Raw genomic sequence first — 24,363 nt, 5'->3', positions numbered from 1 at the left:
TTATAAAAAAAAAGCTTCATTTATTGTGCAACAACAATATTATGGTTCCAGTGAAGTTCATGTCAGGTAGGAAAACTGCATGGCAAAAGGAAGCAGTGCAAGAAATTCCATGCACAAGCATCGCTGAAGGAGAAACAACCGACTGAGGATTTGACAGTGTGAAAATGTGTGTGTGTGTGTGTGTGTGCGTCTACTGAAAAAGTGTGCTGGTTTGGATTTTACAAGTGGTTCAAATCCGGAGGGTCCAGTCCTTTAGCAAATTTGAAACATAAAGCAAAAGTGACAAGTAGTAATGGAAAGTAACCGAAAAAAAAAAAAAAAAGGCGATTTGATTCAAGTAAACAAATATTTCCTTCAAGTTCGACAATTTGGCCCCAAACAAATATTAGAAACTTACTTATAAAAGAAAAAAACATGTAAAACGTACAAAAACATTAAATAATAACATTTTAAGTCATGTCAAATGGAAAAATATTAAAAATGTCCATAAACACATGAACAAAAATGGCAGTGATATTTCCCAAGTGGATGAATTTCTCTGCTGGAAAGTCTTTTTGATCATTCACATTTACACTGAAACATGGCTGATTTAAAAATCCACACCAGAATATGGCGGGTAAAACATATCATATTAATATTTCTGTGGCTAAAAAAGTAAACGACTTTACAAATCTGTGTATTACTAAAAATATACTCCAAAAATTGCAATATCTTTCAGACATATAAAAAAATATCCCCGAGTTATAAGTAATACGTATAAAAAGATGCCGTGGAGTTGCTGTACAGATGGACTCATGGCACAGAAAAACACTGAAAGACAATCAGTGCCGTGTATAAAACCAAGACACTAAGTTGTAGCATCTACACTGTGATGTAAAAAGACAGACATTGCTATATGTTGGCGGAGGAGCGGAGGACGTGGAATCTCTTCAGAGTCATGCGGATGGATCCCAGCTCCCGGTTCACTCTCTCCAGGCGATTCTCTAAGGCCACCTGAGGAGGAAAGTAGAGCAGAAAATTAATTGGCAGCTACTTTGATAATTGGTTAACAGTTTAATTAATTTGTCGAGCAAACACTCTCCGGTTCCAGCTTCACAAATGTGAAGATTTGGGGAGTGGGAAATGGGAAGTCTGTCCACCACTTTGGTCCAGACTGAAAATATCTCATCAGCTGCTGAATGGACTGCGATAACATTTGGTACAGACATTCATGGTGCTCAGAGGATGAATCCTAACGACACTGACTTTCCCTCTAGCGCCACCATCAGGTCAAAACTAATGGCATTCCCATCAGCCTCAGCTGTACTTTGTGTTTAGTGCTAATTCAATCAATCAATCAAACTTTATTTGTATAGGACCTTCCAACAGGTTAGTGCAGTTCAAAGTGCTTCACAGATGACTGACAAGCCGATAATAAGAGATAATAAGAACAAGTGTAGACCGTAATAGAGTGGGGAAAAACTAGATTAAAATTGTTTTTATTATACTGGAGATTAAATAGATTAAAAAGACAAAACGAAGATAAATGATGACAATAAAATTGATTTAAAAGCTATAATAATAAAACAGAGTTAGATAAAAGCTAGACTAAAAACGAGATAAAATAGATTAAAAAGACAAATAAAAAACAAATACAATAAGGGGGATAAAAACAATATTAATTCATAATAATAATTAATTAATAAAAAATAACACATTTTGTACCAATGCATTGAGTATACTATTAATCATTTATCAAAATTTTTGCAGATTCATTTTCTGTTAACCAGCTAATCGTTACAGCTGTGTAACATGGGGGGGGGAATTCGATTAAACACTATTTAAAATAGTTACACAAGAAAGGATTTTATTTATTTTTTTTAATCAATACTCGTTTGGTCCATAAAACATAAACAAATGTATTAATTCACATTCACCATAATTTTGCGGAGCGGTGACGGCTTCAGTTTGCTTTTTTTGTCCGACCAACAGTCAAAAAACCCAAAGATATTTAATTTAATATGATATAAAACGAAGAAAAGCAGCAAGTCATCACATGTGAGAAGCTGGAACTTTTGTTTGAGAAATTACTTGTTAATTAATGAATTCATGAATCTACAAACCACTCTAATTTAAAAACAAACAACATGGGAAATTGATGTGAACATAATAAATATGTGGCGTCATACCTCATCCAACCTGGTCTGTAGACTCACTCTACCGCCTGCTCCGGGCATCCGGCTCAAAGCTGCCTCAATCTGCCCAACAACAAATAAAGATTAATCATTTATTAACAAAAATAATTATATTGATGAAACAACCAGCACATGACTCATTAGATTAGTCGGCTGGGAAATGGTGTGTGTGTGTGTTGTGCAGACGTCCCTATATGACCAGCACAGAGGGAGGGGTGGAAGGGGGGGGGATGTGAATATGAACTTCCTAAAAATAGAAGTCATTTAGGAGTGGTATAAAAACAATGAAGCCCGTGTTACATAAGAGGTCAGGCGGGGATTAGGGTTGTACTGTTTAGGCCTGTGTGTCAGCGCTACAAGGCTCTTTAAACTGGACTGGAGTCCACTACACGGAGGCCTTTCGGTACATTTCCATTTGCAGAGTTAATAAAAAATGTCCTGGTTGACAAGTGGAAACAGTGCTGTGTGTGATGTGACGAGCTGTGAGTGTGCGTCCTTCACTGTGAGCTTGTCACAGATACAAACGCTCACCTGCAGTTTCTCCTGCGTCAGCTCGTCAAACAGTTTCTCGGCCTCAGCCAGCGAGTGGAGTCTGTCCAGGAGAAGCGGGGCTGGGTCCTCGCAGGAGTCCTGCAGGTCAGATCCACTACAGGCTCCCTGCTCCTCCCAGCCCAGCTGGGAGTTTCCCTCAGGTGGGTTCATGCTGCCGGAGGACTCTGGCTGCTGGAGGTCTGACCGAGAGGAAGAGGTAGACAGACATTTACGCTCATTGGCCACTTTGTTAGGTACACCTTTAGTTACACCTTTTCTTCCACCCCATTTACATACAAGACGGGGGGCAAAATATTAGAAAACACCTCTCAATATAATGCTGCACTCCAGTACAACACCACCACCCACTACGACCTCAGTCATAAAGTAGAATTATCACCTTTCTCACATTTTCAGCAAAAACTGAACATTTCTAAGCTTCGTAAAAGTAGAATTCATGCTGTTGTATTGGCTTGCATTAGATTGTACAGCAGTGAAAATACTCAAAACACATATTGCATATTCAGCGCTGCCGCTTTTCTTCCATTTCACTTCGGAGCAGCCATTTAGTAAATAAGAACAAACACAATTTAGCAGTTTAGTGCCTCAAAAAGGGCCATAAATCCTTAGTCAATATCCCCCATGATGACCCACCTGAAGTTAATAACCAAAAGAAAAACTCAACTAAATCAAGCATCAGTTTAGAAAAGCTATTAAGCATAAACCAGTGCACAACTAACATTTGGGTTATCACAGTGTCATTAAGTATTATTGACACTGGTCAGTGGCAGAAATACAAAACCAAACATGTAAAAATAAATCTGGTCAAACCACAAGAGAAGATCAGAGCTTAAATGCACCACACGCTGGGTTTCTTGACTTTACTTCTTTACTAAATTTAAATATCTATTAGAATAGATTACCATCTTCTGCTGATGAAAACTGGAGTCTCTTCCTTGGACTGCTGCTGTGGAATGAATGACGTCTCTGGTCAACTTGTTCATCAAACCTGCAGGCAGCACACAATGTGATGTTTTATTCATTTTATCCAGAGTAATGCAGAACATCCGGTGCCAAGTTGGGCATTTAACCACCTTGTTTTGGGGGTTTACTGGATGGAGATTTTGGATAAAAATCTTGTTAAAGAAGCTGCAGTTCTGTCTCTCTAACACTGGCTCACTAAGCTGTTTACAGTTCAGCTCACGCTCAGACTGAATTTTAACAAGCTGTGAATCATCTGTGTGTGACCCACTTTGGATTATTTTATCTGCTGAGTAAACAAAAGCTCTAATGTGTGAAGGATGGCGGCAGGCTGACACCTTGTGGTAACTTTCAACTAAAAATGCATGACAACTGCGTTGCACACTGTCTGTTACAAAGGGTCATCTGTCTCCTGTGATGTGGTTAGCATTAGCATCATTAGGCCTCAGCTTCTTCACAACAGCAGCTGTAGAGAAAAAGCTTAGTAAGACGTGACAGCCTTGATGAGAGATGATAAACAGAGAAAAGGCAGCCATGTCACAGTCTTCACTTCTAGTTCTGTTATATTCTTGATGTTACAGACACATCGGTAACCTTAGTATCTCTGTAGTTAGTGCTGTAGGTTAGTGGTTAGAGGATGGCATGAATGCTCTTCACGTTGTTGTCATTTAGTCCCTGAAGCTATGCTCACCCCACTTGCTCTCTTTAAATCTCTAAATCACATTTGTATGTTTCTACATTGCCTTCTTGACCAATCCCCTAACTCTGTTGATTCAATGAAGTCGTCTGCTGTTCTGATCAACAATTATAATTCTAGACACAATGAAATCTTGAAGATGCCAGTGTCAACCTACTACATCACTTAAAGGAATAGTTCGACAGTTTGGGACATATGCTTATTTGCTTTCTCTCTCATCTTTACAGTAGATGAGAAGACTGAAACTACTCTCATGTCTGTGCGTTAGGTATGGAGTTGGAGCCAGAAGTAGCTTAGCTTAGCATAAAGACTGGAAGCAGAGGGAAACAGCTAGCCTGGGTCTGTCCAAAGGTAACAAAATCCGCCTACCAGCACCTCTAAAGCTCACTAATTAACACATTGTATCTGGTTTGTTTAATCTGTACACAAACAGAAATGTAAAAATAACAATTTCTGGTTTGTACAGAGAGTTATGTGCGGTAACTACTTCCTGGTCAACAACAAACAGGCGCAGTGACTTCCTATTGTCACTATTGCGGGAGGTGCTCTGCACAGAAGTGTTGGGTGGATGTATAAACTGTTGTTCAGCATGAAATAGTGCAATTAGTTTGAACAAGTTATGTGTTAGTTCTTCGTTCAAACTTGCTTTTTAGTGACAGCCCTTGCGTAGAGAAGGCTTTGACTCTTCTGTGATTTTCTAAAATTAAAATGTACAGAGTTTGTTTGGAGGCTAGTCCTAAATTTCTTGGTGGTCTTGCTTCAGGTGAGATGTGTGTTGCTCACCTTTTGAGCAGGTGTTCCTCTCTTGGCATCGGGCGACCAAAAGCAGTGGAGTAGTTCTCAGTGGGGCAGCGTTTAGGACTGGACTTCGCAGACAGGGGCATGAGTAACGTTTCTCTCTTTGCTGAATGGAAGCGAACAGCACAACATTAATTAAAACTTTAATACACCAACACACCATTAATTAAAAACTACATTCTCCAGAGAGTTTCTAGTGATCCACAACATTTAGAAAGATATAACTGTCTTGCTTTTGTTAAAAGAATTTATTGGGTTTGCTATTCATTTTAATAAAACAGAAAAATTATTTAAAATCTCAGTCTCATATACAGTGGTGTTTGCCCCCTTCCTGATTTCTTATATTTTGCATGTTTGTCACACTTAAATGTTTCAGATCATCAAACAAATTTAAACATTATATTTATTGTTGTAATTCAGCCACATTGGAGGGTTTTCGAGCATGAACTGCCTTTTTAAGGTCATGCCACAGCATCTCAATAGGATTCAGGTCACTGAATTCTAGGCCACTCCAAAGTCTTAATTTTGTTCTTCTTCAGCCAAAAAATAAGAAATCAGGAAGGGGGCAAACACTTTTTCACACCACTGTATATATAAAGTGTCAAATATACTATTAACAGTTTTTGGTTAGGCAAATAGCATTTCTCCTAATCAATCACAACTTGAAATTTGGAGTTAGTTGGCTAAAAGTTTATTTTAATTATTATATGAAAGTCAGTATGTAAAAAATCTGTGTTTATTGTTAGTCATTCTTTTTCAATTCATTTGTTTCATCTGTCCAAAATGTGATGTTTCGACAAAGACGAAAGAAGGTCACAGATGGGTGGCTGACAGCGAATCTGCAGCTATAAATAATACATTTAAATCAGCCTTTTTTGTCTAATAAAAAAGGCATTTATATTCAAACCTTAATTAGCCAACCTCAAGGCTCAAGGTCTTCACGTTCATTCACAGAGAAGTAGAGTTACGGTTCATGTGCACAGCATCTGGCTGTGTTGCGTTCAGGCTCAGTCACGGCTGCCGGAAACGATCTGCTGCCACTCTAGCCGGTGTATTTGTGTCCACCGGGTCCGTGTGTCTCACGCTATTTTTACACGCTGGGTCTATTTTTTCCAAAGCATATATGTATAAAATGCACAAATGTATAAAACGTTTAGAAATGGCTATAAATTAATATATAAAAAATACAGGATTTTTTATAAATACAGGCATGTATAAAAATGCCTTTATTTATTGGCAATTGACTTAGACGGCCTGTTAAACCCTCTGTTCAATCCTGCATTTGTGATCATAAATACTGTGTACAATACAGCGAAATTCACAATCAAGTTGTTCTCATTTACATATTTTTCTGTTTCTGTTGTCAGAACAGAATGAGTACGAAATTTGATCGCGGCTCATAAAGACTACGTTGACCAGCAGTCATTATTACCAACCTGCTGAGCTGCAGGTAAAATCGTCAGACAAAAGTAACAAAAATCCAGTTTATGAGAGCAGCTGTGCCGTGAGATCGGCTATAATGACATTTAAAATAAATGATGATGACCGAGAAGGTTTTAAGCAACAAAAGGTTGTCATATTCGAGTACAGCCAAAAAGCATCTGTTACTACATCTAAACGACCTGTATTTATGCTTGTAAAAACCAGAAAATGTCGGCAAAACAACTCTAAACTGTATTATAATTGCGGCTGCTCTGCTTCTGACACTGAAACTGCGAGGGAGCTGTGACGGAGCCGGATGTCGTGTACATTAAAGACTTGGTGGCGAGGTGAGTGTGAACAGCCTGAGAGGACATACTGGGTGTAGTTGTGGGTATGTTTCGATGTGCTGAAGGAGGCAGCGAGGAGGATCTGTGGCCCTCTGGAGACCGACTCCTCTGAGCTCTCAGCAGAGCTGCAGCTCTTTCTGCTCCGCTGTGACTTTTCGCTCCTCCACGCTCAGCTCTGGCCGCGACTCCTCCAGGTTTAACCGCCTCCCTGTCTGACTGAAGCCCGACTCGCTCCTGAATCACCTCTTTGTGTTTCCGCTCCACAAACCCAACTGTGGTCCTCTGATTGCCGACCCCTGTAGAGAGCAACCACACAGACACGGTGAAGTCCAACTCAAAAACATGTGCATTACATTCAGCATGAGGACCAAGTTGTGTGTGCTGTGTATCAAGATTCATACAAATATGTTAGTAATTAGGGTGTTTGACTGGCCTATAATAACAACAAAAAATTTGAGCTGAAAAGACCGGTTGATTAATCGATTAGTTGATCAACGGAAAATTTATTAACTTTTGTTTTTAATTTTTTTTTTTTTAATCCCAATTCAGCAAAACAGTACAGTGTTTTAACTGTTATGTGTTAAGTAAGAAGTTCGAGGAAAGAAGATAGAGAAGAAGTTTTAAATTTGAGCATTAATCAGGTTGGTAACGTCTTGTGAGTGAGTGTGAGTCATACTGTGGGTGGTGGAGCTGTTCTTACAGGGGGCCCGACTCTCCGTCGCTCTGGTCTCCTCCAGCTCTATCAGGGCCCTCATCATGGGCGTCAGGGCGCAGGATCCGTCTCTACGACCGGCCTCCCGCTGGCCAACGCTCTGCTCCTGGTGTCTGGGCTGAGGCAGAGATTGTTCACACTCTGGGGGAGACGCACACCTGCAGAACAGGATCTCAGTAAATCGCTTAAAATCTTCACTAACTTTGGTCGAGAAAATATCCACAACAATAAAAAAAAAAACCTACCTCCAGCTCCCACCAGCTGAAGAGGTGTCCACAGAGCTTCCAGTTCCTGATGATTGATCATTTAATGTATACTGTGACTTCTTGTGGATACTTGATTGGTTAGTTTGATGGAATGGCGATTTTCTGCCGGTGTTTAGCTGGTCAGATAGAGGACAAGGTGACTTCCTGCGGGTGACATCTGGCTCTGCCTTGCATTTACTGGGTGACAGTAGCAGGTCAGGATGGTGGAAAAGACTGTGGACATGTTAAGAGGAAATTTAAATTTAGGCATCCTTTTCTGCAGTTCTGCAATTAATAATTAGTTTATTTAATCTAATATCAATAGTTTTTTAGTTTTCAGAAATACTCCTTTTCTGTCTCAGTGGGATGTCTGTGTTTGATTGACAGCAGCTGGCAGGCTGTAGCTTGCGCTGTAGCCTACATGTTTTATTGACGAGTAAGGACCACACTAGCATCTAACCGCACTGACTGAAGTTTATATGCTGTTTAATGTGCTGCAGCTAAACAGCTAATTAGCTATCGAGCCTGCAAACGGACTTTTCTAAGACGTGCGTTTCATGTTTGTAAGTTAGATGAGAAAGAGATTTTAGCAGGAAAGTGGGTTGTTGTTCAAAGTGTGTGGCTCTTGTGTTGTGTAGCAGGCTGCGGTCTGGCTGCTAATCACCGTTAACCGTCTGCCTTTGATAGGACACTGACGTTACTGCAAATATGGTTTAAAATGAAGATATTTGATTGGCTGTGTTAAAACAGTCAAAGAGCATTTACATAGACGGAGAACTAACCCTTTCCCGACAGGTTAATGCATAAATAGCAGGCGCCATCATGAAAACAAAAAATGTAAAATATAAATTTCTCCCTTTTGGTTTCTGATTTTTTTCCCCCTCAAAGGCGAACACAGGACATGTGGTTGCAGAGCAGATACAGTATGTATGCTGCAGCAGAAAAAAACATGCAATTTAATTTCCATTGGACAAACTTTAAACGGTCACAAATATATTCAGCTAATGACAACTACTGTAGATATGTAAGGGAGACAGATGATTGGTACAGTGCTTACCCAGCCCCAGAAGGTTGTGTGTTACTGTGGGAAGTATAACGTGCCCTGGCCTGGTTCTCATGCTCCAGCTGCTTCACCTGAGACTCCAGTTTGGAGATTACTCTGAGGGGGACAGACAGAGACACACATGGATTTAAAGATACAGAGAGACGGGTGACAGGATTAAGCTCACTTTCTATTGACTTCTTTATAAAACGTAGGCAGAAAATAATTGCATTGCATTATACTGACATGTGTTTCTATTATTCCATTTATACCAATGAGGACAGGCTAAATAAATAGAAACACCTGTCAGCATCATGCAATACAGTCCAACAGCACCACAAACTACATTCTCCAAAATTATCATAAAATTGAATCAACACCTATCTGCATTAGTTTTAGCTAGGTGTACTAAATAGAGTGTATGTATAATATACATGGGTCTATGTATGACCTCATGTAAATCTTTTTACATTTAAATCTTTTTTTGTCCATGTAAAGCATTTTGTAGTCTCTGGTTTGATATATAAATATATTATGGTTGTTATTAAAAATGTTCTTATTTATAACACATTATAGGTTAGGTTTATTCATAGAAGCTTGTGCAGTAAAAAAAATGCATTTTTCAGGTCTAGAAATACAATCTGTGTGCTCAAAGCATCCTGACGTATTCTTTCTTTATGTACTCATAAGTCTTTCTCTCTACACAGAGAAGTAATATGACCCAAAACTGACCTTTATCTCACCACTTTGTCTCCTGTGGATTATAAATTCTCTCTGCTGTCATGCTCTGGCTCTAATTTGCTTCTCCTGTTTTTGTTTGATGGGCCTTAGTAACACTCTTTAGACATCTCTTGCAGGTTTTTGCACTCACAGTGTGACTCCATTAGACCCTGAAGCCAATGTTCTTGCATATCTTACCGCATTTTACGCCCCTTTCCATTCGACGGTCTAACGTCGACTCAGTGTTCTGGCTTTCTGACTGATAGAATGCCTGGAAGGATCCTCATGTCAATATGCTTTTCCCAATTTATGTGTCCTTTCCTGTCCTTTATGTCTTAGCTTTCGTGTTGTTCTTCTTACTAAAATGTTGTCCTAGCTCGACCTGTTTAGTTGTGCATTGTAGTAACTTCTTTCCTAGTTTCCTATTCCCTCTTTTTAGTAGACCACTTACAGGTCTCTAGACCTCTCCATCTTTTTTCCCCCCTTGGCTGCCCTACAGGTAACTTGTTTCAGTGCTAAAGCCCTCCTATTACACACATTGATGTTCTGCAAGCTGTAGTTTGCTATCTGTCTGTGAAATCGCTGAATCGACTTGACAGACTTCATCAGTGCAGAGTCCATGCGCTGCCTCCATTGGTGCCAATTTGCAAGCAGAGCTGAACAAGCAAAGGAAGGTTGCTGCATAGTGTCAGCCAATGCCATTACCTACTTTCAACAGCACAGAGACCATCATTAGGCTCTATTGATTAATCTTCTCCACTCGATCTCCCTTCTGTTTACCAACCTCCACTGCAGCTCTTTTGACACAGCCAATGACAGTGTGATGCCGTTAGACAGTGACAGGCCAGAAGCTAACAACCAGCTTTAATGTCACATCTCTGATATGAACTCTCTTTCCAAACACAATAACTCAAAAGGACACTAGACTATTTACATGTAACTCTTGGTTTGTGTCTGTTAGTGTGAAGCTATGTTCAATATCATTCAAAAAAACTCACCACTAGATCAAGACAAGACGTGTATTTGAATTTTGGATAACTATTCAATCAGCAATGTTTAAAGGATTAGTTCGACATTTTGGGAAATACACTTAATATCTTTCTTGCCGAGAGTTACATGAGAAGGTCGATACCAGTCTCACATCTGTACGGTAAATATGAAGCCGGAGCAAAGAAGCGGTTAGCTTAGCTTAGCATAAAGACTGGAAACAGGGGGAAACAGCTAGCCTGGCTCTATCCAAAGGGAAGAAAAAATTGTGTCATCGCCATGAGATTGCCAGGCAACCAGCAAAGACAGCCAAGAAATAGTCCGGCACATAACCCCCATAACACCCCAACTTGTTGTTTTTACACTTTAGTTTTTGTATGGATTAAACGTACAAGATAAAACATGTTAATTAGTGAGCTTTAGAAGTGCTGGTAGGCTGATTTTTTAATCTCTGGTTTGAGTCAGGCTAGCTGTTTCCCCCTGCTTCCAGTCTTTATGCTAAACTAAGCTAACCATCTCCCGGAAAAACTCAACAGCAATGTCATTCAAGATAATCCACAGATTTGTTGTGAGCAGTTTCATGCAGGAACGATTTTCTTTCTACCGAACTACACCCACCACAAGGGTCACAAAATGCTAACCAAGGCTAACATGAGCTTATGCAGTATAGCACAGAATAGAATAAAGCATTTTTTTTTATGACTCCTTTGATATTTACCATAATAACACAAACGAGAGTTGGTAAGAACCTGAATTGATGCGCTGGACAGAAAACAGAATTTATAAAATTCCTAATTGCCAGTTAGTGTTGTGTGACACTCTACAAACAACCCACTCACCTCCTCAGGTCTGATATCTGATCATTGGCATCGATAAGCTTGTCCTCTGTTGACACCAGGTTGTTCTGTAGATACAAACATTGATGAGGCTAAATGAAGACATGACATAGAGAAAACATGTTCCAATGATAATCAAATAAAATGTAATACATAAATTCCAGTCAGAGATCTATTACCTTCATTCCCTCGTGCTCCTTCACCAGAGAGTCATATTCTCCGAGCAGCTGAGGAAACAAAACAACCTCAATCAACGTTAGTGTTGACAGAGAGTTATGTAAAATGAAAAAGGGATGCACCGATCCAGCTGACTTTTTCTCTCATGATATGCTACCTACCTACCTACGATATACCATTCTTATGTAACTTAACATGAGGCTGTAACTGTAACACATCACTTCTTGACAAACAGGACTGTGCCGCTGCGATGAACAAGCCTCTTTTTTCTTCTTATTCCTCAGAAACCAAAACCAACCAGCTAAACTAACATTGCAGAGCTGCTCTGCAGTGTTATTTTACTCTGGTTGCTAAAAGGGTGTTGTTAATAAGATGTAACGTCAGTCCTCGTTTTCTGAGGCATTCTCCTTTATCGAGCATTGTGAAACATATAATAAAATCAAATGGTACTTTGTTCAGTGTTTCAAAACAACGTCCCCACGAAAAGCGCAGAAAATGTGCTTTGAGAGAAGCTAGCGTGAGCTAAACGCAAATGGCAGCACATCCGGTTTCACAGTAAGTAAACAGTTATGTATGTAATGTGGATCAGTCACGTCTGGATGGTCCCGGTCTGCTTAAGAAGGTCAATATCGGAGCAGATATTGATCCAGCGGATCTGATCGGTGCATCCCTAAATGAAGGAACTCACCTCCCCAATTACAAAAGAAATCCCAAAGATAAAGAAAAACATATATTTCATGGTCTTTCAATACATCAGCTAAATGACAGCAGAGTAGAGAAAGTAATTTTAAAGTACTTAACTGAAATACAGATATAATCACAGATTAATGAGCAATCACTCTGTAGAGTACATCAACAATATAGCACTTCTGCTTGGGGAAAAGATTTAATATAAAAAACAAAATAATGATAGTAACAAGGTTCCAGTGAAAAGGGGAACTTTAGAGGTTAGCAATTATATATTTGTATTATTCTTATCTTATTATATTCTCTCTCACAGCCCAGTTAGACTCACATCCTGCAGCATCTTGTACTCTCTCTCCCTCCTGGCCTCCTTCTCGTCTGACTCCCTGCAGACTTTCTGCACCGACTCCTCCAGCTGCCGTACGTGGGTCTTCAAACGTGCTGCCAAGGCGTCCTTCTCTTTGCCCGAGCGTTTGCTTTCTTCTAGTCGCTGCTGCAAGGATTTCACAGTAGCACCCGCGACAGCATACCGCTCCGGCCATTCTGCCTAACAACGGAGAGTCACATCAAGATTAAGGAATGAGATAATGCTTGAATATTAATTGAATGCATATGCTTAATATATCCAAAAAGTGACTCGAGGAAAACGCCCTCGATGAAGTGGGAGATTAAAAAGCAAAAGGCTGCATGAACCTTTGATTTTATTGTGACTTTGTTGATGTCCAGGTTCTAACAGAGTTTTTAGGTTATAAAGTATTAATCTGTCATCACAGAGCTTCATTGTGGATCCCTTAATTAGGGTCCGTGCAACTTTTCCTACTGGAATAATTACAGGGTGTTTGCGTTTAATGATTTAAAGACCCTTTTGAAGAACAAACACAATAAGATTTAAGAAATTTTTTTGAAACAAAACAAGCAGGAAGGTTTCCATTGACAAGTGGCGTATGTTAATTGCAGGATTAGTTTAATGGGGCCACAGCGAGGCCACAACATGAGAGGGAGCCAACTTAAAATATAAAGAGTTGCTTTAGTCTAGTTGGCTCCATCCACACTTTTTGAGCACTGTAAAGCCTAAGAATGACAAGCTGAAAGTCTGGTATCTGAAAAAAAAAGTCTAGGTTGAAATTAAGTTCAAAGCTGACAAGTTTATGAAGACCTTTATGAATTTAATTTAAGGGAATTTATACCTTGTAAGGGCCTACTGACAATTAGAAAATGATCACTAACTTACTGTGTGGGCTCTGGGTTTTAATCATTTTATATATTTGTAAATGACAAGAGCTTGCTTAAATTATAATAGTTATAATAATAACAGAATACTTTCATCACTAAACAGACATACACACAAACATAACAGATTATGTTTGCTATATTAAGACAAACCACTAATTCTAACAAATAAAGTAAAAACTATTTGAGGAACAATACCAGTTTTTTCTCCAGCGAGCTGTTTGTTGCCTCTAGTTCTTGAATACGACTGGTGGCCTCAGCAAGAGCTTTCTCTAGGTGCTTGCACCTGTGGTTAAACAAAAATCACAATAGTAGAGTTAGAAAACAAAATAAAATGGATCCAAACTGAAGTATTATATCATGCTGGGGAAATGTGGGGTCCTACAGGACTTAATTTGTGTGTCTGACATCTCTAAACTTTGAATATGAATCTTCTGTTTCCTCAAAACCGAGTCAATACTTTAGAACTTATGGTCTGTTTAATGTAGTATTTTTTTAATTTCCCCCTTTTCCCTTTAATTTCAACATAATTAACATGTTGTTATCAGGACTTTGCATTAATGCATCATTGACTACTGCGTTCATGCTGTTACATGTATGTTATGGTTATTCACGCATTGCTAAATTTGTAAATATACAGAGTGTGAAAGTTCACTCTAGATCTTGGAAACAGTAGCTTGACAAAAGAAATCTAAACGATGTCCAATGATGGAGTTTCCTCTGTTGTCATGGAGGATGATTACTCCATGACAACTGACCAAACTCTATATGCTGAGGAGAAGTAAGTAAGTAGACCTTTTTTTTTTTTTTTGTCAAACTATAAATAGACTATGCTATACTGTTTACAAAAATAAATAAATAATGTACAGTAAATGCAAAGTAATACACACCTCTTTGTGAGGGCCTGGTTGCTCTTCTCTAAATCCTGGGGCAGATCTCGGAGCTTCAGTTTGTCTCGCAGGATTTGGATCTCAGACTCATAAAATGCTTTCAGATCAGCAACATGTCGAGAGTGCTTCTCTCTCAGGTTCTGCCTTAGTCTGAGGAGAAAAGAGGAAAAGAAGGAGATGAATGAAACTTTAAAGTGGATGACTTCTGTGGGATATTATTAAGCCAGGTGAGGTAACCTGCAACCGACCGACATTGCATACAAAACAACACAGTAAATAAGATGCTAACTACTACTTTTAATGAAAAACAACAGAGTAAGCAATACTTGGATCTGACAGTAATGGAGCACAAAGCAGCATGATTTCTTTGCATGCCTCTGGTTGTTGTGGAGCACATAATTCACCACCGCCCAGTGCCTGCTGTACGTCATTTTGACAGCTAACTCCTTGTTGCTGCCAGGATTTTAACACACTCCAAGAGAAGCAACCACATCATGCCAATCCTTGCTCCCCTTCACTGGTTACCAGTCAGTTTAAACCTGCAATAATTGATTTCTTCGGCCACTTGCGGGCAAAAAAGTTGAAAAACACAACATTGACATATTATCACCTTTTAAGTTGATATGGCGAACTTGTTAGCAAACTTGTTACACATCCAGCAGTTACAGAGCAACATGATCATTCATTTGGAGTCGCGTTTGTGTCACCTGATGAAGGTAAGTCTCTCTCTTTTAGCTCTGTTTTTGGTCTCTACCAGCTCCTGAGGGAAATATTTGTCTATCTATCTGTTTAGCTGCTAAAAGCTTCACCAGTTCCACCAGCTCGTCTCTAACTCTGTCTGACTGCTGTTTGGTGCTGAGCAGGTAGTGTACAGTGGGTTTTTAGAGCTATTTCCTGAAAACAGCTGCCTTGTGCGGCCGAATACGACACTGTGAGAGCAGCGAAGTCAAGCAGGCAAAGTCGGTATGTAACACTCACAGGGAAAGGACAACAGGATCCTCCAGTGATGAAGCTCTCTCCACGTGTGGACTGACTGCAGGCCGCAGAGTAGAACCAGAGGCTGAACAAGGCTTCAGGGTGCTGGTGTGGGTGTGACTGCCCTCCTCCTCACTGGCTAAGGGGGCACTGGCTCTGCGTTGCTGGCTGGCTGTGTGGGAGCAGGGCTGGGTCTTATCCTGGGAGGTAAACAGGACTGCCTGGGATGCGTTTCCCCACAAGCTTTGTACCTTAGACGGGGAAGGTCCGGCAGCTGAAACACTGGATGTATCAGAGATGCAGTCTGTATCTCCAGGGTTGGGACTGCACTCTACCATGCTGTCAGGGGTTAAAGGGGTCCCTACTCTGGGGTACAGGTGGGGCTGAGTGGCGAATGAAGGGCTGCTGAAGTGAGAGGGCGAAGTGAAGCCAGAGGTACGATCTGACTGCCGCTGGTTAGCTGCTGGGTCCACGGTCAACACCTAAAGCACAAAGTTTGGGTTAGAGGCTCAGCCAAGGACTAAACTGATCACTGATGAGTCACGTGACATACCTGTGGTGACGAAGGACTGGACGTAACAGAGCCTTCCCAGTCTGAACGTTTACAGTCTGTTCTTTGCTTGTTCTGATAGATCTCTCTGAGAGACAGCCGAGGCTCCTGAGATGGAGTCTACAAGGGACGAGATTAGACATTTAAGAGGCGAGATAATGCAAACCACTAGCCAAACGGCAGTCGATTCTGAATATTATCAGTTAATCTCCTCAAACATAAATGTGTACAGGTAGGCAAGTGAATCTGGAATTCAATAGTTTCAAAGGTTAGTTTCATGCCTTGATAACATGTTTATCAGACATTCACTACTAATGATTATTAGACTACTCATAATACATCCCTCAATCAGTCCAGTCCGTTAGTAGTTAATTAGTTGCTACTCACAAGACTCATGGATGCCTCTTGCAGAAGGAGGTAAGCGCCACTGTCATAGCTGTCCGGTAGGGGGTGATACAGTTCACTCTCGTTCAGACGCCAGTAAGTGAGGCCTTAGACAGAGAGAAGAGTGTAGTGTAATTTTTATTTTTATTTCTACTTGAAATGATCATTTAGTTAGTTTGTCTAATAATTTGTCCAGTAGTTTAAAATTACACAAGTCTTGTATATTTCTGGCAGTGATGGTCTCCCTAATATAGTCCATTTTAAAGGATAAGTCTGGTGATATTCTCCATTTTTCAAGTATTAAACAAGTATTGTGTGTGTATTACAGCACAAAAACACACATCGGTGAGCCAGTCAGTGTCAGTGAGTGACATGTTCCTTCATTACCATGAACACACACACTGTCATTTATTTTGACTCAAAGCATGAAATGAAACAAAGTACATTAGATAAGCTGTGAGAGGGCAAAAATGGTCAGAAATAAACTATGGGAGATGACATATTGTTACTCTCTCAGACTGGAGTGACAGTTTTGCTCTGCTTTCACAATGGTTTCAGGTGACACCCATAAAAGTTGGTGCTCAAACTGTTTATAAAGCATAGATGGCAAACACACACGTATTTGTGAAATGTGTCAGGAAATTAAAAACAGTGTTACAACAGTGCCATCTTTCTGTGATTTGTGGTAATTGCAATAGGGCTTCATCTTTCATAAAAACTGTAATATCCTGTATTGTTTATTTTATCACAGTCATATTGTCAGAGATTTCTTTACACTGGCGAAAGCTTTGCTGTTCTATGTTTTCTCTGAGTCAGTGATTTGTTACCTGATGCCTCAGACATCAGGCTGTCACTCCTCCTCAGGGGAAAAGAGCTGGACGACGGCCCAGCCGGTCGATGCTGAAACCCAATAGAGATGAGTGGATTAGACTCAGCAGAGGGAATGTAATCAGGACAACCACAACAGGCATATACACCAAAAACAAAAACACTACAGATGCTGAGCAGAGATAAACACTTAGCAGTGGTTTTTATTTTTTTTTATTATCCCTGCAAAATCTTATCTGTCCTAAAGGAGCAGCTATAACCACTTGGTGAGTTGTACCTGGTCCTGGGAGTCTGAGCTCTCCAGGGGGTTTTGTTTGTGGGATTCTCTGAGGCTCCGTGGCTGCTCCTGGTACTCAGGGATTTGGGATGAAGCTTGTCCTGCTTTGCTCTTCTTGGGCCTGAGTTTCTGCCTCTGAGCCCAGGAGGTCAAAAGCTGGCTGGTGCTGCCAACAGAACAGGTCAGGGTGAGTAGAAATATAACTTCTCGGACAAAATGTCGCATAAATCCTAGCAGGGTTTGAACTCTCACTGCTCTCATAGTGTCGTTTTCAGCTGAGCACAAAATTAGAGACTAGCTGGTGAACATAGTGGAGCATTTAGCAGCTAAAGAGCCAGATATTTCTCTCAAGGGTTGGTAGAGACCAAAAACAGAGCTAACAGAGAGAATATTGGACTGACATTTACCAGGTGACACAAACACGACTCCAAATGAACGAACATGTTGCTCCGTAACTGCTGGATGTGTAAATAAGCAACTGTTTGCTAAGAAGTTCACCACATCAACTTAAAAGGTGATAATACGTCAGTGTTGTGTTCACAAACTGTTTCCGCTGCACCCAAGTGGCCAACAAAATCAGTTATTACAGGTTTAATAAAACCTGGACCTGGATAAGCAACAAAAACTGGATGGATGGATTAACCAATTAAAAAATAACGAATTAAAAGTCCACATACATTTTACATCAGAGGTCTGGAACAACATTACTGGGAATTTTCCAGTCAGTTTTTGCTAAAAATCACATACAAAAACATTTTATAACTAACATTACCGCCAATGGCAGGCTAGAAAAATATTCAAGACCTTAAACTTCTTAATACCTTTGAAGGCCTTTTTTGAGGAAACTGAAACCAATGCTTTTTAAGATTTTCGACCTGCAGATACCCTGACATAAGGAGCTGTTGTTACTCAGACATACCCAGAGGTTTTCTGCTGGTAGACTAATGGGTAAGGTTCCTCCACTCCGAGAGTCCTCTTATTGGAAAAATCCTGCTGGCACCCAATCACAGTTGTCTCTGTGTCTTCCTGGAAGTTAGAGGGCCAGTGATGCTTCTCCCTGCCTTGACTACCATCCTCATCTTCTCCTGGAGACCCAGCAGGTTCCAGACCTGTTTCCCAAGCAGACAGAGTCCCGTACCCACTGCTGAGCACTGTGGTCGCCCGTTCCTCCGCCTGGTTGGTGGTCTCTGATCTCTGGAGCGGAGGTGAAGGGGAGCTAAAGGGGGTATGGACAGGGGCTGCCAGGCTGTCATTGTCACTGGCCACATTTTTGGGGACTGTGCAGTCACTGGAGAGGAGGGGGAAAATATAGTGCTTCGTGTTTGTGGTAGTTTGGGTCACCGGAGTTGGAGAGAACTCTGTGTGTGGATGGACGCTGGCCTGGCGGTTCTGGAGCTGAACCAGGGCCTTAATTTCATCCTGAATCAACTGGAAAAAAGCACATCATTGTTTCACTGGATAAACAAATATTCTAAGCTCCTGTGATAAGACATGACTAAATGCAGGCTCACCTGTATTTGGCACTGGTATTGTTCTTGCTGAGCGAGTATTTGCTCTTGGTATTGCTTCTCAACCAGCTGAAACAGATGCAACCATCGGCCCTGTTGCAGAAAAAAATCAAACAAAGTGTCAACAGCTGGGGCAGAGCCAGGCTACTTTTCATCACTGTCAATATACACTGACATTCCTTATTTGCCTTTGACCTGGCTTTTCATCTTTATTCCACAGAGGCAAAGTGGAAATATAACATCTGGTGATCCTAAACTAAAGTATGAACTACCATCTACCACCTAAAGGCCAAAAGAGGGCAGCTCAACCTAATGAGTCAGTACTTTTACATGCACACAAGAAACCAGGTTACTCAGATAAATCAGGTTACGCAGGTAATCACACAAGTACTGTAGAAACCTTGTTACTGTAAATCTGGACATACATGCAGTAATTAGACGTCTCCCATATCAGACACAAATTATTACTTTTTTTGTGTTTTAAAACAATACGCTATACGCGGTACAATACGCTGCTTTTTGATAGTGTGTGTGTGTGTTGAGGACAGACTCTGTAGTGAGTAAATAAACTATTTTTTTACAATGTGAGTGTGTCTGAATTTTATAATCAAATATTCAGAGGTGTAAACCGACTTATTTAGACTTCTAGAAGTGACTTAGTGTCAGTTTCATTTAAACTTTGGATGTGTATCATTGTGTGCAGTGATACTGACTTTCATCCAGCTGTCACAGCTATACTTTCACTGTCTGAAGCCTTTGTCTTGCACATGCTCACATATAGAAAGTCAATTAGAAACCCGGTTAAAGCTAATTTGTACTTTCTGTATCCCCAGGTCCACATGATGTGAAGTTCATCATCTGCCCATACCCATGAGGGTCCGCGCGGACCATCTGTGTGCAGTCCAACACGTGTGAACATGTCCGTGTATGCAGACACCCAACACAGTAAAAACAGAACCATGTGCATGGCCTGTATCCTCCCTATTACGCATTTACATGGCAAAGAAATCAGCTTTCTTCAGGAGAAATCCAGCTGGAAATTTAGGTTTCTCTATTCCCCTGCCCGATTATGGTAACCAGGTTTCTCAATTACATGATGTTTACTTAAGTGCATGTAAACACACTGAGTGAGCGAATGAGTAAGTGACAATGAGGTGATCTGCATTTTTTTTTTTTTTTATCAAATTGTTTAAACTGAATTTGCCTGCATGCCACTTGTGGGCACATATGCATGTGTGTAATTGTGAATGGGTGAGGGAAGCAGCTGTGCACCCCTGCGATTATGATACAAACTCCCATCAGAGAGGAAGAAGTGATATACAGAGGAACAATAATTCTTAATAATTTGCCAAACACATTTTAATGATCAGAAAAAGTGTGTTTTCCCCAGGTATGTAAACTAAAAGGCCTCCAGCCTGATGAACTAAGCAGTAAAGTGTCTTTGTGGTGCAGCACATCACAGTTGTCTGTTCCCTGCAAATCACACCCTGTGTCTGAAAAGATCAGCTGCAGTGTGGTGCTGTGTGGGGCATTGGGGTCTGTGTATGTGTGTTTGCATGTGCATGTGTGTGTGTCTGTCTCTTACTGTCAGGTGTGATCCGCACAAAAAACAAAAGTGACAGCTCAGAAACAAGGCTGCCAGCTGCCAAATGCAGCACACAAGAACAACTGCCATAGCAGCTAATCCCAACTTCACTTTCAACGTCACCAGCGTGCATTTACACTCTGAATTGCACATTCTATATTAACGATTGCCTTTCAGGCCCTGTGATAATTCCCCACCTCACAATCCTTCCAGATCTCAGGGTCTGTCTCTCCACTGCTCTGGATCTCCTGCACCAAAGCCCTAAGGGTCTCAAGGGAACTTGGGTTGATGAATGGGAGGCTCTTCCCTTGTTCGAATGCTTCATCTGTGCTCAGACACAGACTCCTGTAATAAAATCATATAATATTAAATGAATTCCTGCACGTAAGTATTGTAATATATGTAAAAGGTATAGATAATATACATGGTTCTCCAGCCAGGATTAAATATCAGATTAGGACATAGCTGCACAGAATTCTGGATGCCACAAAATAATATAAAACAATGACCAAATTAATTTGTATAAACAACAACAGACTCTTTTCTCTCTCTCGCCATGGTTCAAGTAGCATCTCTCAGCCTAATTTTAAATATATATAATATTCTACACCTAAACAAGACTGGACTCTACATCATAATGCATCTCCCATGATTCGTTAGATTTGACTTCTGGAAATTGATTTTTAAAAAATGGGATTAAATTTGAATCTATTTTCTGTGAACTTCTGAAAACTACAACAATGGCCCTTTACAGGAAATAGATTCAAATCTTTAAAATAGAATTTGACACCATTTATATGTGTGAGCGCATTTAAATTCCCTTCAAAGAAAAGATGGGTCTGCTGGGTCACTGTTTTATATTTTATCTCTGTATAAAGGAACTACTGTGTTTTTATTTTCTGTGTGTGTGTGTGTGTGTGTGTGTTTACAGTTACTGCACCTGATCTTGTTGCATGCTGGTGTGATGTCCATGGGCCTGCACTCCACAGTGCCTCCTGTTGTTTGGGAGGTTGTGTGTCTGCCCTCTGAGACAGCCAGCCCCGACGCTGATGTCCCCTCAGAGGACACCAAAGAGGTCTCACTCTCCTTACCCACATCCCCGTCAGCACTGACATGGCAATGGCTCAAAGCCCCCGAGCTGGACACATCCTCAGAGATACTGTCATCTGTGGACATGTTTATGGGCCCATGCAGAGGGGGTCAGTCTGACAGCTAGAAACCAAGAGAGGGGAAAACAGTCAGACATGTGGAAATATGGTCGTCAAGCTAACAGTTGGAAGTGTTGATCAACTAACTGTCACAACAACAGAAAAAAGTAGGATCCAGCTGTTTATTACACAGCTATTATAGCCAAGACTAAGCACTCAGTCCATGTCTTATTTCTTACCTTACAGCTCCTATCAACACTAAAGAGTTAACAAAACATAAACAAAAACAAACAAAAATGTCCAAGCTAATGTGTAAATGTTACGCATTAGCATCCACTTCTCTGTCTACGAAGCCTTCTCTGTCTGTCATGACCTGTGTTTCCTGTGAGAGAGAGAGCTTGTCTGAACTGGCCAGGTTTGACTGAATCCCTAATTAGCTTTGACACCTAGCACACAACACAATCTACAACACAGCACAGGCAGATAGCCATACAGCGGTTCGAACAATTAAACAACACCAGCCACATTAGCTGCTTTAGCTACGGTGTCAGCCAGCACCACAGATGCTTCTTCAGGCGGGGCAGACCGTTAGAGTTGCCTGTCAAACTCCGCGGGAGCCTGGGTCAGTTAGTAAGTTATCTAGCTGCCATGATAGCCAAACTACCACTGACAAGCAGTTGAACTGGTTAGCTAGCTAGCTAAGTTGGGCTAAGTTGGTTTATTACAGGTTTGTAAGCACAGCGTAGGCAAGCTGGATAGCGCGGGTGAAATTATAACACACATATGCCGAAATACAAACGCTGTTTTATGGCGGGGGAAGTGGCGCAGATAACCGACATTAAATAATATTTAACCTACCCGTTGACTTGTATCATAATTTCATCCATATTTCTCTGTGAGTAGACAAGTTGGCTAGCTGGTTGCTGGTTGGCTACTGCACTGCAGTGATCTCCGGCTGCTGTAACGTTCGCAGCGCTGCATCGCTATTGGTCGAAATCTGATCAAAAATACAGAGCCGTGATTGGCCGTCACTCTCACTCTGTGATTCTATTGGCTGTTCGGGGGAAAGAGGTGTACACATCTGTTGGGATAAAAGCTGACAGAGACGAAAACCTCAGAAACATTTCTGCCTTTTTCACACATTTAGGTGCAAGTTTATCTTATATGTTGTACCACTTTGGGTCCTTAGATTCCTCACATGTATATTTATTAATTGCATTTATTCATCACATCTCTTATATTACTGATTCATCAGCTGTTTATCTTTCCAATCATGTCAGTTTTTCTTTTGCACTTTGCACCCTCAAGATAACCATCTGTATATACATAGTGTAAATTAATCTTATATTCATATATTATACATACAGTATATTTAATTTACTATTAATTATGTTTAATATTTAATGACAATTCTGCACCTTACTGTACAGCTTTCAGCAATATCTACTGCACTCGACTTGCACTTATGTACATCCTATATTAAAGTATATTACTATCATTGTACAGTGTATATTAAGTGCATATTAGTTAACATTATAGTCCCATCTTTAGTCTCTATTCTCAGTTTTTTAGTCGATTCTATTTTATATTTTTTTTTAAACGTGTTTAGTCTATTTTAGTTCTTGTGTATAATTTTGCCTTTTAATTGTATTTGTTTCTTACCTATCTCATTTGTTTTTTTTTGTGATTTATGTGAAGAAGCTGCTATAACACTGCAATGTCCCTTTAGGATCGATAAAGTACTCTATCTATCTATCTCTCTGCCTATCTTTACATATAAACTTGTGCTGAGACTTGGAAATAGAGCAGTGGGTGAGAGTAAGCACTGTGATTAAGGTTATCAAGTGAGCCTCATCGATTGAAACCCATGGCCAGAATAACCTGTTTGGGGGCCCCGGGGCAAAGGTTTGCTGTTGGGCCCCTCTGGATCCTTCCACTCACCCACCTCCTGCCCTATTTTGTACTGCATATCTTGTCATCTCCAAGTTACCATAAAGTACAGTGCACACAGCAATGATTATTAATCCATTAGTCCATCGACAGGAAATTAATTCGCAACTATTCTGAAAATTTATTCATTGTTTCAGTAATGTTTTTAAGCAAAAATGGCAAAAAAGTTTCTCTAGTACAAATATTTTTTTGGTTTTCTTCATCTTCTATGAGTGGAGTTGCATAAAATAGACGTTTCAAACATTTATCCATTTCTATTGGCTGTCCATTGGGACTTCTCTGCTAGCTTTCTGACTAGTTTTCACACACTCAGGCTGGTGGGGAACTGCGGCGCGTCCTGCGCAGTCAGCCTGGATCGTACCTGGAGGGTTATTGTGACAATTAAGATGCTAAACATAAGCATCACACTAGTTTGTAATCCTGATTGTGTTTATTTTCCTCTTAAACACAAATATTTGGATGTATGTTTTTATAAAATCATTATTTAGATTTTTTCAAATCAGCTGGGACACCTTCACAATCTTTCCACGTAACCCCTAGCAACCGCAGAAGTACCCCCTGCGGTACAAGTACTGCAGGTTGGGAATCACTGGTCTGAGCCAGTATTATGTTATTATTAAGTAAGCCCTAAAAACACTTAAATTTGAAAGTTAATACAGGCAATTCCTGATCTGCAAGTTAAAAA

The 24,363-nt window shown here is 40.4% G+C and overlaps 1 protein-coding gene across 2 annotated transcripts; it reads right to left on the bottom strand.

Moving 5' to 3' along the window:
• Positions 1-22,718, bottom strand: LOC122865175 (M-phase phosphoprotein 9). Of its 2 annotated transcripts, none has more exons than XM_044173239.1 (24): positions 22,587-22,718; positions 21,521-21,792; positions 20,778-20,925; positions 18,999-19,088; positions 18,407-18,915; positions 17,488-17,653; positions 17,210-17,282; positions 16,386-16,489; positions 16,002-16,118; positions 15,452-15,930; positions 14,474-14,623; positions 13,782-13,869; positions 12,685-12,900; positions 11,672-11,719; positions 11,496-11,560; positions 8,965-9,066; positions 7,908-8,141; positions 7,627-7,820; positions 6,980-7,246; positions 5,167-5,287; positions 3,629-3,714; positions 2,706-2,905; positions 2,169-2,237; positions 1-993 (listed from the first exon to the last, which is right to left on the bottom strand). In XM_044173239.1, exons 2-24 carry the CDS (start codon positions 21,754-21,756, stop codon positions 892-894), a joined length of 3,864 nt encoding a protein of 1,287 aa, XP_044029174.1. In that variant the 5' UTR covers positions 21,757-21,792; positions 22,587-22,718; the 3' UTR covers positions 1-891. The 2 variants fall into 2 exon arrangements, with proteins under 2 accessions (XP_044029174.1, XP_044029175.1); XM_044173240.1 differs by having other exon boundaries at positions 7,651-7,820.
• Positions 22,719-24,363: the final 1,645 nt, after the last annotated feature.

This window comes from Siniperca chuatsi, linkage group LG18 (genome assembly GCF_020085105.1).
Source record: "Siniperca chuatsi isolate FFG_IHB_CAS linkage group LG18, ASM2008510v1, whole genome shotgun sequence".
In the NCBI taxonomy this organism is placed as follows: domain Eukaryota; kingdom Metazoa; phylum Chordata; class Actinopteri; order Centrarchiformes; family Sinipercidae; genus Siniperca; species Siniperca chuatsi.
The sequence above is the reverse complement of the archived record's forward strand: the minus strand, read 5'-3'. Positions and strand labels throughout refer to the sequence as shown.

Excerpts from the sequence above, each read along its gene's own strand:
- LOC122865175 (XM_044173239.1), bottom strand. The coding sequence starts at position 21,756 with ATGTCCACAGATGACAGTATCTCTGAGGATGTGTCCAGCTCGGGGGCT. Across the intron at positions 18,916-18,998 it reads AATACCAGTGCCAAATACAG|TTGATTCAGGATGAAATTAA; the intron begins GTGAGCCTGCAT and ends GCTTTTTTCCAG. Across the intron at positions 16,490-17,209 it reads CCTGATGTCTGAGGCATCAG|GCCTCACTTACTGGCGTCTG; the intron begins GTAACAAATCAC and ends TCTCTGTCTAAG.